General features: G+C 43.1%; 2 protein-coding genes across 5 annotated transcripts in view; one reads left to right on the top strand and one right to left on the bottom strand.

The window, feature by feature from the left end:
* Positions 1–702: 702 nt before the first annotated feature.
* On the bottom strand, positions 703–4,703 carry gba3 (glucosidase, beta, acid 3). Of its 2 annotated transcripts, XM_029454882.1 has the most exons (5): positions 4,475–4,703; positions 3,659–3,883; positions 2,627–3,423; positions 1,531–1,654; positions 703–939 (listed from the first exon to the last, which is right to left on the bottom strand). In XM_029454882.1, the coding sequence occupies exons 1-5, from the start codon at positions 4,527–4,529 to the stop codon at positions 737–739; spliced, it is 1,404 nt and encodes a 467-aa protein (XP_029310742.1). In that variant the 5' UTR covers positions 4,530–4,703; the 3' UTR covers positions 703–736. The 2 variants fall into 2 exon arrangements, with proteins under 2 accessions (XP_029310742.1, XP_029310743.1); XM_029454883.1 differs by lacking the exon at positions 1,531–1,654.
* Positions 2,467–12,511, top strand: part of adgra3 (adhesion G protein-coupled receptor A3) — a 28,740-nt gene continuing 18,695 nt past the window's right edge. Inside the window, exons 1-2 of one of the 3 annotated variants that reach the window (XM_029454879.1) lie at positions 4,693–4,739; positions 7,028–7,801. In XM_029454879.1, the coding sequence (XP_029310739.1) occupies positions 7,569–7,801 (233 nt within the window). In that variant the 5' untranslated portion in view covers positions 4,693–4,739; positions 7,028–7,568. Of the gene's footprint in view, positions 2,504–4,692; positions 4,740–6,817; positions 7,802–12,511 lie in introns of those variants that run through there. The other 2 variants (XM_029454881.1, XM_029454878.1) reach the window with 2 other exon arrangements.

The following is a 12,511-nucleotide window of genomic DNA, read 5'->3' as shown; positions in this document are numbered from 1 at the left end:
CACTCCATATAAATAATCCTGCCTTAACCACAGCATTCACACAGAATCAACAGAAGGCCTCTGGGAGGCTTTTCGCCTTGTTCACTCTTTTCTTTCTTTAAGTAGAGAGTTTGCACAGCTGTCTCGGGAACACAAATGGCATTACACTTCTCTTCCTGTGGCAGGACATCTGTTGCTTTCAGCTGGCTTCCCTTCTGAGGCTACTGGAGTGTGCTTTATGCAGCCTGGCGGCATTATGATAACCGACTTTTTGATGGGATCTTTCCAATGTGGTAGGTGAGGTGGTACAGGGTGTCGCATATAAAAAGGAAAACCAAATGGACTGTGTAGTTTATCTTGTACTTCAAATACCAGAAACTACAATAAACAAACTACAGCATTTAGAATTCATCGTTAGCTGCTTATCAAAGACCCACGATGTGAGTCGCAGGTAGATTTAAGGAGAAGCTGCATACGTTAAGGTGAATGCATTCAGGCACAGAACAATTCTGTTATTCAAGACGATAATAATGCTGTTAATCACGGACACATACAAAAGCATTCATACACATCCTCCTTCAGCAGCCGGCCCTCTGAGTGAGGACTGTCCTCTACATCAACCTCCTCAAACACACTGAATACCAATGACGTGAATAAATCCAGAGTGCTTTAGATGTTGGATCTGACAATAAAACAAAGCAGAAACGTCTAGTTTTATAAGAGCGTATGAAGTTTTTATTTGTATTATTCCGTCTCCTCATCTGGATTGACCACATTTGTATTTCGAGATAATCTTCGCATACTCCCGCCCAGACTGGTATACGGTTCGGCTTCGCTTTGCGTCCGTGAAGTCGACATGGAACAATCCAAAACGAACGCTGAACCCGTCCGCCCACTCGAAGTTGTCCAGCAGAGACCATGTGAAGTATCCTCGCACGTTGACCTTATCGTCTTGTAAAGCTGCACGTGAGAGTTAAGACACAGAGAAGACGTAGGAACATGACGAGGCAGGAAAATATTTGCAACAAGAATTAAACATGTAACTTAACCAAAGGAGCATCTCGCTCTAAATGATTGCTCTGCCGTCCTGCGGAAGAAACAACTTTCCGTATCCATGCAATGAAAAATATGCAGTTTTAATGAATCTATTGCACATTCAGATGTAACATCATTAGTGTACCACGTAAACATCCCTGCAAGATTTGATCCAAATGAACAAAACTTGAGTTAAGGAGAATTAAGACTTTATCTACGGTGCACAGGTGATGTGCACAACTAAACTGAGGGAAAAACCTTTGTCGCTACAGTAACCGATCTTTGCGACACAGATCTGTGACAGGTTTAAACCCAACAGCAAGAGCTGAAGTCGTGAGAGACGACATTTGAGCATTAACTTTACGAAGGACAGTCAGTCCAGCAGCTGCAGGACTGACTGTTATCGTTTCTGCAGATCGTTTCCAAAACGCTGAATTAAGATAATGTTTTCGCCGTCATTAGCTTGGACCCCACTGCTGTCGGATGATGGCAGTGTGCACATCCACCAGCCTTCACCTTTAGCCACTTCCAAGATGGTGTCCTTGTGAAACTCTGCGCGCTGGACATCGTGGAGCTGCAGCGGCCCCACCTGAGAGAAGCCGCTCTCTGTGACGTAGACTGCTGGGTTGTTGAAAGTGTCCTGGAAAGTGGTGGGGCAAATATTATTGTCAAACAAGGCATCTCAGCTGTCAGACGATCCAGGGAGAGACAGATCGGTCCACAGTGTGCCGTTTAGCTGCTTTTCAACGGTGCCAAGATCAAACTAATGGCCTGTGACAAGGCACAACAGCAGGAAATTGCAATTGCAAACACTTTCAGCAAAGTAACTGTTTCATTCAATGTGACAGCACTAATGAAGCATCAATGTGTTTCTGGAGGTGTTAAAAGGAGATTACCGCATACAAAATCAATAGCGAGACACTAAACAAATGTCAGGGTGTTCTACTCCTCTGCTTGAAGGTGATTCGTCTTCTTGTTGGTCAATTCAGTTTGATGCCAAGAGAAAAGAGAAAAATGACTTCACAACTCAGCTGATTGAATTCACACTCAAAGTAAATGATGAGTTTGAAGAAACTTTGTAGCAGCGCTGCACAATATATATATATATATATGTATTTTGTAGCAGCATGAAGGTCGCAGTGTGTGCATGTGAAGTAGTCCCATCGCAGGACGTGCAGTGTCAAGTAAAGCAAATGAACTCAAACACGTCATGCTTCAACTTTTTTGCTGCTTCATGCTAAAGGAAATGTTCCGTCTCCAAGAGAAGTCTGTCATGACGGAGCATCATTTACTCTGATTTAAGGCTTTGAGGATACACAAAGTGTGTCGACAGTGAGTGACCTGCAGCCTCTGCATGCAGCCAATCGCAATCACTCTTAATCAATTTATCAAACAACCAAACTCTAGTGGCGAGTCGTCGGAAATCTGAAATGAGCGAAGATTTGGTCGGAAAACGAAATGCAATGTCAGCTGTGTGTAAATATTTCAGGTATTTTGTTTCATTTGGTAATATATAAAAGTATTTTTTATGTGTTGTGCAGATCTACTTTGTAGTGAGTTGGACAGAAGGATAAAGAAAATGAACCTGATGGAGCTGAAGATGCAGATGTACCTTGATGTACTTGAGAAGTTTCCTTAACCCATGGGGCACGACAGCGAGCCAGGACACACCGCAAACAGGCCAGGACGGATCCAAAACTTCTCCTGCATCTCGGTCGCTCTTCATACACAACATCTCTCCACAACCGGCTCCTGGCTTCACTTTACGAGACGTGTAGTAGTTCAATGCAAAGAAGTCGGCTGTGCCCAGAACTGCAGGCTCGTCCTTGGAGAAACTGGGCAGTCTGGAGCCGCAGCCCAACTTCTCACTTTGAGCGTCGATGGCAGATCTCATCACTTCTGGATAATCTCCAGTTACAAACACGGGCCAGGCGAACCACCCGAGTGTGAAGGCCAGGAGGCGTTCAGTGGCATCGATATCCTCGGTGCGACCCGCGTGCAGCGGCTCGAGCCAGTCACTGTTGATGGCCAGAGACACGGCGCCCTCCTGCTGCGTCCTGTAGCGGGAGTTGTAGCTGTGCCAGGCCATGGCGTGGGCTCGCAGCATGTTATGGCCCACCAGGTAGGCGGCAGTCCCCGGTTCTTTTAACCCCGGGGCATGGATGCCGTCTTCGTGGCCTAGTTTGGCGCACACGTAGGGCTCGTTGATAGTGATCCAGAGTTTGACGCGGTCGCCAAATGTTTGGAAACAAAACTTGGCGTAGCTGTCAAACAGGGTCGCTGTAGCTGCGGATTTCCAGCCCCCCTGATCCTGGAGAGCTTGAGGCAGGTCGAAGTGGTAAAGTGTGACCATAGGTGATACACTGCAGGCCAGCAGATCATCGATCACCTTGTTGTAGTACTGCACACCTGTTGGACACAGTGCTGCTGTTAATGAGCAGGTTTGGGGACCGAACTCTGGACTTCTGAGGGTTTGGATTTATTTTTCAAATTGAAATGACCTTTTCTTCATTACGAAGATGGTAAAGTATCAACGGTCTCCTCGTGATGAGGTGAAACAGCACTACAATCATCCAAAATGCTGGTTCCATCGTGCTGTTTTGGATTCAAACATGGCATGGGTCTAATGGGGATATGGAAATACCTTTTTGATTGACGTGTCGTGTCGTCCCATCAGGCAGCAGGCGGGCCCAGGAGAGAGACAGACGATAGTGTGTCAGTCCAAGCTGCTGGATACACTCCAGGTCCTTCTCCCACAGCTCGTAGCTGCTGCAGGCCTCATCTCCATTCTGCTCCCCAAACACTCTGCCTTTCTCGTGACAAAATGTGTCCCAGATACTCGGTCCCTTGCCGTCTGCCTGCCAGCCACCTCGATGTGCACATAAAGGCGGTTTCATTTTTATAAAAGTACGTTGGATGTTGACATAAATGAAATCACTAATGTTTCTATTGAGACTTAAACTGTGTCTGTGGATTCACTGAATTAATTGTGACTGTATTGTTTTCGCTGACATTTTCCTTCTGTTATGAACATAATTCTTTAGATTTGCGTAAGTGTGTCAGTTTTACATTAGGGTGCCCTGTGAGCTACACAGTCTATTGGTTTATACATTACAATGGTGGAAGTTCAAGGTTGCTCTTAAAATCCTTGTTTGACATATTGGACTTTATAAGAAACACATATGGCTCATGGTATCTTCCGAATAGGAATAATGCAATGGTTATTATACAACATTACCACAAACTAGGGCAGGGTTAGACAGTGCACTTTCTGAATGTGAAAGCAATGATTTTGCATCATTCATTGTCAATTAATGTATATAATTTATTTAAAAACAAAGCTAAACGTTTTGGTCTCAACGACACTTTGACTGGAGGTTTTCTTTTAGGTCTATTTATTATATTAACCTGCGCGAGTGTTAGTGACTCACCCATACATCTCGTGCTTGTGTTTACATACCTTCAATTTGATACGCAGCAGTTCCCGCTCCCCACGCAAAATCTCGTGGGAACATGGTTTTTTTTTAGCGTTAGGATACTAAATCAAAGCAGTTCTAATGTATTTTACTGCATTGTGTTGATCTAATGTGTATGTCGCGTAGAAATCTTACATTTAAACAGGTTTACACACATTACGTATCAACGCAGCCGACCAGGAACCACCCCGATGTGTGACGTTCAGGGAGCGTGGAGGATTGTCCCGAACAGTGGGATTTACAACCGAGGTAAACTAAAACCACAATACACTGTAATATTCTTTCTCTTTGCGTCATTCTGGCCCTTCATTACTACTTATATGTTATGGCTAAAGACTCAGTTAAAAGTATTTTGGTTACTCGGGTCAGTAATTTGAGTTTCCCTTTAAAGTTGTGTTCACGACTTGAAGATCTACAAATCTTCCGAGGAGCACTTGAAAGCAGCACATGAGGCTTGTTGATCATGCACCTCTCGGGAGCGCGCACAGTGAAAACTACCATACATTGTAAAGAACCGTTTAAAAACAATATAATCTTCTTTGTGGGGTTCATTATTGGTATAAACTCATCTGAAGAATGTAGTTTATGAACGTTTAGAGTCATTTACTTCACACAGTTGGTCTGAAATGTGCATATTTCTGAGTGTAAACTATTCTTTTCTGCTGTGTTTTTTTTCCAGACTTGTGTAATAAAATGTTATTCCTAAATTATTTTTTTAAATGCAGAAAAATGAATGTCGAATCCTTACTGAAACTATTTTCTCATAAAACATTGATGGCCATAAACGTTCAGACTGCAGATCATTTATCATGATGAACCCCACAAAGAAGGATATATGTTTTTTAAATCATAGCCTTGTGTGCTTTACGCCCGGCATGCGCGCTCCCGGGAGGTTCATGCGCATCTCGGGCAGGCACAACACCTGGAAACTTTTTTTACTTTGTGAAATTTTAGCGCCATTTTTCTGTGGAGACGTTAATGTTACGAGTAAATAATAGGAATAGTTTGTCATAAATCATTACATGTTTATGGTCAAAATAATATTTGATCAAATTAGTTACACAGCAACATAATAATATAATATGTCAACTATGTAATTATGATTTTCAAAGAGCCCACATTCTTAGTTAAGTTAATTATTAATGAAGTTTTGTGTAAAAACATGTCCTGGATTTATGACAGCCTTTGATGACCGTCAGACTGACAGTCAGTCAGATGTAAATAATTTATTAGTTTTAAATTATTGAGTATTCTCCATGGCACCATATGCTGCATTACAACAATGTGACATCATGTATGCAGACAGAAAAAGGTTAAAGGGTGCTCCAATGACGCCTACGTCCTGAAAACAAATAGACTAAGAGGTGAAGGCATGATGGCCTGAAGGCATAATATGTTCTCTGGCCTGTGATCACTTCAATGCTGTTCTCTGCTCCAGTTCTCTATAGAATGAAGGGACCCACTCAACCTGATCATAACACAGAAAATGAATTGTTTGCCAAAGGGCAAACAAATCCTCGCCGTCTAAACATCCCGCTCATATAGCTACAACAACAGTAAAGTTGGATTTGTGTTACTTTCACGGCTATTGTGTGCACAGCAAACTAGACTGAACTTGTTCAGAGGCTAACAGAGGAAGAGCAGGGGAAGGATTCAGATCATTCAAGTCAGAAGAGCAAAACAAAAGTAGTTCATACATTCAAAATTGTACTTAAGAAAAAGTAATAAAGTATGAGCATAATAATTTACTTAGATAAGTAAAAGTACTAATTATGCAGAATGGCCCATTTCAAGAATAATAGAGGCCTAAATTATATTATTGGATTATAATTATCGATTTAATGGTGGAATGTATTTAATGGCTTTATATACTGCTGGGTAGCTTTATCTGGGGTCATCTTAAATTATACATGGATTTATTTTGTATTAATAATCTGAATCTGCAAAGTAACTAACTTTTCCAAATAAATGTAGTGCAGAAAAAGCAGGCTCCAAATTGTAGTCGAGTAAAAGTATAAAGTACCTCAAAATTGTACTTAAGACAGAACTTGAGTATCTTACTTAGTACTGCTGTGAAATAAAGGTAGGCTCGTGAAGTAAAACGTAGAATATTTTCTTCCCAAAGTGAAGTACACGTACCATAAAATGGAGATACCTTGAAACCTTGAAAATGTATTAGTTCAGTCCTTGAGACAAGTTACTTTCACCACTGAAGCCTGAGTAGAGGGAAGGCCATTGCAACCTAAAATGCCTATGTTTGGAGTTTTATTTTGAAAAGCGGAGCGGATGTGGTTTTAACTCCCAGGGACTTGACAATGGATCCTGGGGCAGAGCCATGGGAGGAGGAGGACTTCTCAATGGACAGACCTGGCCTTGAATACTTTCCAAAGACGCAGAGGAGCGAAAAGAGACAAAACAACTTTGGATATTCTTCTTTAAAGAGTTATAGGGCTTTTTTTAAACTTTAGTTTTTACATCTGCAGCACTCTTTGAGCTGAGAAGTGTTAGTAGCGTTTTTATCTTGTTTTTTTTTCCAGAGTAATTTCCTGTTGATCCCTGGAAAAGAAGAGACACGGAAAGTTTACTCGCCCTGTTTGGATTTACATGCAGTCCAAAGTTCTGCGGAATTAAAGAAGGGGTTAAAAAAGAGGTCCTGGCCTTGTTTCCTGAAGTTGGAGCGGAGAACCTGGGAGTGCTGCAAGCCCCTTGCCTCCCTCCCGTGGAAAAGACAACACAGGATCGGACCCACGCTATGGGCAACAAAGAAAGCCTCTCAACAACCGCACAAGTTATTTAGTAACCAGCGCGCACACTCAGCGCTTAAACACACGGATTTGTAGAGTTGCAGGAAATGAGCAGCACTCCGGGATGGAAAGGGAATTATAAATGAGTCGTGTGGAAAACAAAGAAGGACACCTCTGTCGGGCTGAACACACGAAGGGAAAGCCCTGCGAGAAATGGAGGAGGACGGCGCGCCGGAGCCAAACCACACTCTGGCGAAAGTCTCATTTCTGTCTTCATAACAAAGCTCCGTAGCAGCTGCACGACACGTTTACTACCGAAACATTTCCTTTACCGATGCTGCAGGGGTTTTCTGTCCCGTGTGTGAACATGAGGCTGGATGTGTTGCGGTTGTTTGTGATCGTGCTGCTCGGCGGCGGCTCGGCGGTATCATCTGATTGCAAATCAAATGATGAGCGCCCGAGAAGCGGTGGGAAAAGCCTGTCGTCCGAGAGGAAAGTGGTCTGCAGCAACATGGAGCTCCATCAGGTGTTACCCCCGGACTCCTTCCCCAACAGGACAATGACCCTGTGAGTATTCAGCAGTCAGGAGATGCACTTTGCATTTCATTTAAAACACATTAATCCTAAAGCCACTAAACTTGTACGAGGTTTATTACTAAGGTTTAGCAGTAGGCTAATGATCCACGGGTTACTGCTTCATGTTTACTACTTACTGTGTAATCCCTGTGTACTCTACTTATTATTGGAAACCAGTATTATACAAAGTATAAATGTGTGTTCCAAAGTAGCTTTCCCTCTTTTTGTGGTGTGTTAAAACCGAGAACTAAAACAACACCCCCCCCCCCCCTCTCCAAAACCCTCATAAAGAGACGGAGAAGAAACACACACACACACACACACACACACCCAAATAAAACCCACATACTAACACACAGTAAATCAAATGATGGGAATGTCTTGAATTAAAAAAAAAAGCTTACAAATTCTAACACGATTTTGTCGACTAATCGATTAGTTGATTTAACAGATCTGTAAACTGAGTTTCTCCACAGAGAATCATGCACAACTTTAAATCTTGCGTTTATCAGGCATGTACTCAAAAGTTTCTTGGAATTAATTCATTTAGTATGAAAAATACATTTTTAAAATGAATTTATCATCATCTTAATACAAGTGATTAACCGACATGTCATCCATCTTATTTATAAAACCAGATAAATATGGCGTCTCATCAGCCATACATCACTGCAGCTGTGTGTGTGTGTGTGTGTGTGTGTGTGTGTGTGTGTGTGTGTGTGTGTGTGTGTAAACCCTGTGTAATAGTAACCGCCTGTCTTCCTGCAGTGACTCACACACAGGCTGGAAGATATTTTGTGCTCACACAAGGCACTTATCTTGTACCTCCGAGGCATTTTAATAGAGCCTCATTAGCTGCTGAGGTAATCCTTGTGGTGTTTTCTCCTCTTGGCTGAAACACACACACCCCCAGCTGGGTGAGATCCAGTGTGTGTGTGTGTGTGTGTGTGTGTTGACATCTCAGTAAACCGGATGTTTTAGACTTTTCTTTGACACCAACGATTAGACTATGATGGACATTTTATAGACCAAATCTAAAAAAGAATCTGCGTATAAAGCAATGAGTCAGTTGCAGCCCGACTGTTCAGTGTTTGCACTTTGATTAGAGAGGATTTGAAGTAAAAAAAGTAACCTTCAACACAACGTGCAGGAAATGCCTCCATTCAAAGCTGCCATTGCACTTGTGCTTTGTGGTGGTGGTGAGCAACGGGGGGAAATATGAGAATACCAGGGCAGGGTGCAGGAGGGGAAAGCAAATAATAGACTCCAGGGAGGGGAAGGGAGACGATTGGCTGTGAAGTTAAGTGAGTTTGCATGTTTTTACCCGTTTACCACAAACCACATGTATATTACTTTGAAGCACGTTCCAACGTTATAGGTTAGAGATGTAGGTTAGGTTTTAAAATCTGCTTTTCGTGGTTTGTAGTGAAGTCAGGATCCAAATTAAAGGACAGTTGCAGAGACTTGCTTGAGTTAGGGTAACGCATAAGTTATTATTTATTCTTGTAGCATGGAAATGCAGACATGGATTTGAAGAACTACATGAACATCTTCTCTGAGTTTGTATCGTGTTTCTGCAGGGACATTGTTAGGCTTGGAGTTTGGGTTTATGTTCATTCTAACTAGTTACTTGCGGCCAAAACAATAATCCAAATTAGCCCAGTGGGGTGGAGCTGAACACCTGGTAACAACTCAACTGTGTGTTAAAGGGACCTGTCTGTAAAAGAGTCTAAATGAGTCTCTTTAAGACTAAATATCCTTTTAAAAGAAACAACATAGTCCTCTCTGGTTTCCATATTGTTAGTGTGTGTTTAACCTAACAGTGTCAGGAGCCACATGGCTCTTACCTGTTGTGATGCTGCTTGTGTGCAGACTGTTGAAGAAATAAATGTTCATTTCCTGGCTCGAGCATTAATGACCACACAGTACCTAAATAAACGGGGAGCATTATATCTAAAGAACTAACTTTGCAGAAGTGGATCTTGAATTTCATGGTCTGAATTACTCTCGTGTGTTCAGATATGTATAGCATTTGAAATGCGCTGATCTGTTTGAGCTGCAGTCTAAAGGCAGTTAGTAAGCCTTCATCTTGTCCATGTCATGTTGTTCTGACACTGATGGATTGGAGGTTCCTCATGATTTAACATTGAGCTCAAGCACTGTACATCTGGAGGATGTAATTAAGGAGCACGCACCAAAAGCAGTACAACTTCCAGGAATTCCCTTCAACCTCCACTTTCGAAATTTGTCGCCATCCGTTGTAGGAACGCAGGACCGTCTTCTTCTGGTGCTGCTCTGCTCACAATCCCCTGGAGACACGAGCAGCAGTGAAACAGTCATCCATGCTGCACAGTTTTTGGGTGTTAATTTATGTCCTGTAAAATCGGCGCGCCCTCTCAGTAGGTGTGGTGGTCTTGTTTTACGACCCCCCCTCACTGTCTTGTGGTGGGTTGACCCTGGCTGAGGAACAGCTGGTCTCAAGCGGAGCCTCAGCTGCTGTGAGACTTTTCTCAAGGCCATTACTTCTCCTTGTTACTTAGTGTGAACGCATGAAATTCTCCCCGTGTTCTCGCAGTTTGTTTGTCGGATTACAGAAACACTACCGGCTCGGTTTTGATTGAACTTGGTGGAAGGGTGTAGCGTGGGCCGAGAAAGAATCCGAATCACACAGGGCGGATACATGCAATATGTTTCACTCATGGAAACGGCCTCGGGGAGTGCTCTTCTAGTTCGGAATTGTAAATAATAACTTTTACTTCTGACAGTTTCCATTTTAAAAAACATTTCACAAAATAACTCAACTCGCCTGCTCAGCTTTAGAATAGTGTTGTGTGTGTGTGTGTGTGTGTGCGTGTGTGCGTGTGCGTGTGTTAATTAAAGGCCTTGCCAGAAGCGGCAGTATAAGCTCGGTGTGATTAGAGACCCTCTCCATTCATCGTACCTGCCCCCCTCCTTTGTACTTGAGATTTCCTGTTTTTCTCCTCACAGCTCTGGTTTCTACTGAATAGACATTTTAATCAGGCTTTTCCGAGAACATAATAAAAGATTTGAACCACAAGCACACTTCTTTGAGAAAGTCTCTGCTCTTTAGTGAACTTATTGCACCCCAGATACTCTCACACGATGGGTCTTTACCTCGCCCTTTACTTTAACCATCTGTACATGAGCACAGTTAAGCAGCTATTATTTTCCCAGACGTAAATGATTGCTGGTACTAATTCGCCCTGTGATAAAGTGCATGTAGATATTTATTGCAGCTCTGCTCTGACTGCCTGTGCAGAGGAAAATGAGTGATGCATTCCCCACATTTGTGCTCTCCAAATGATACCGCATGCCAAAGTAATCCGAGAGGAAATGACACAAATGTGTGTACAGCTGGCCTGTCCTCCCATGTCGGTGTGTAGGCCTCGGCTAAAATACGAGGGCTTGAATTTAACCTTTGCCTCACACGGAAGTGTAAATCAGGAGCAGTATATGTGGGAGTATATGAGTGTGTGCATGTTTAAGTGTCAGCCTACATGCATGCAGACAGGAACTGACTTTATTTAAGCTTCTCTCCCGGCTCGTATTTCTTTACAGGTCTTGTTTGGTGTACTCAGGATCCTTTCACAGGAGCACCTGGGTTACACTGTGCAAATGAGCGCACCTGGTTCTCCTACAGAGCAGCACAGGATTAATGTCTGGAAGAAAGCAGGGATTTCCTCCCATGCTGCAGGAAAAGGCGCACATAGTTTGATGACACGTTGGGGTGCAGTAGACTTTCTTGTTAGGGTTACGTGTCCTCGTCGGAGACCTCACTTCCTTCAGGCTTGTGGAGAAGTTTCCTGTTGGATTTTCAAGATCTAAGACGCATCAGTTTGGAATGCATGATCCGTCCCAGCGTCAATCCTCTGCTATGTTTGTTCTCCCTGACATTAAGCAGCTACTATGTCATGCAGGGAGTCTTCAGAGTGCTTGTGTAACTAGAACAGAGCCTCTGCTGTCATACATGTCCTCAGAGGGTTTGTTTGTGTTGCTTCCAGGCAAGCCTTTGCCCCAAAGGAATGCTCCGGTGTGTTTCCTCGTAGTAGCTGCACATTTACTCAGTTCACAGCCTTTCATTTCGCAGACCTGTTGAGCTTTGACTTTGCCAAGACTCGTCTAATCCCAGACAAGCAGTCCAGTTTAGTGCGTAGATATGAGGCTGTGCGACGCCTTGTCGTCTGACGGTGTTAACTCTGCTGCTCATCTGCTTTCATCCCGGTGTTTGCACGGTAGATCATTTCCCCAGTCAGGCAGAGAGCTGTAAGGGGAATACGTTGCTCTAATGGCTTGGTTGAATGTTGAAAGAGGATTGAAGGGGCAGTAATCCTTTTCTACCTTTCCCCAACACAAGTGAATCCCTTTAAGACTTGATCTTACCTCAGTTACTCTTTGGTTCCTCGGTTTTTTTTTTAATAGATCTTTGTTTTATTAGTGGAACAAGTAAGTGCTGGATAACCACAAGGATTATCTTGGCACGTCACAGCACCTCAGCCATTGGACTCGTTCCCCTTTCCACCTGAGCTGCCCACTTTTCCACCCGCTATATTCAGAGGAGGTCACTCAAGAAGGGTTTTATGAACTCAATGTGAAATGTATTTGAAAAGCTGTTGAAGGATTACAGCTCTCCACTCTTGGGAGTTGGTTGTCTAAAAGCCTCCTGAGTATAAAGGAAGTGTT

This window comes from Cottoperca gobio, chromosome 18 (genome assembly GCF_900634415.1).
Source record: "Cottoperca gobio chromosome 18, fCotGob3.1, whole genome shotgun sequence".
Taxonomy (NCBI): domain Eukaryota; kingdom Metazoa; phylum Chordata; class Actinopteri; order Perciformes; family Bovichtidae; genus Cottoperca; species Cottoperca gobio.
This window is presented reverse-complemented; position numbering and strand designations above follow the sequence as displayed.

What these genes read in the sequence shown, in the direction of transcription:
- gba3 (XM_029454882.1), bottom strand. Translation starts at nt 4,529, where the DNA reads ATGTTCCCACGAGATTTTGCGTGGGGAGCGGGAACTGCTGCGTATCAA. An exon ending in TGCTGCGTATCAAATTGAAG is followed by an intron (nt 3,884 to 4,474) that starts GTATGTAAACAC and finishes GTGCACATCGAG; the next exon opens with GTGGCTGGCAGGCAGACGGC. An exon ending in AACTTCTCAAGTACATCAAG is followed by an intron (nt 1,655 to 2,626) that starts GTACATCTGCAT and finishes ACCACTTTCCAG; the next exon opens with GACACTTTCAACAACCCAGC.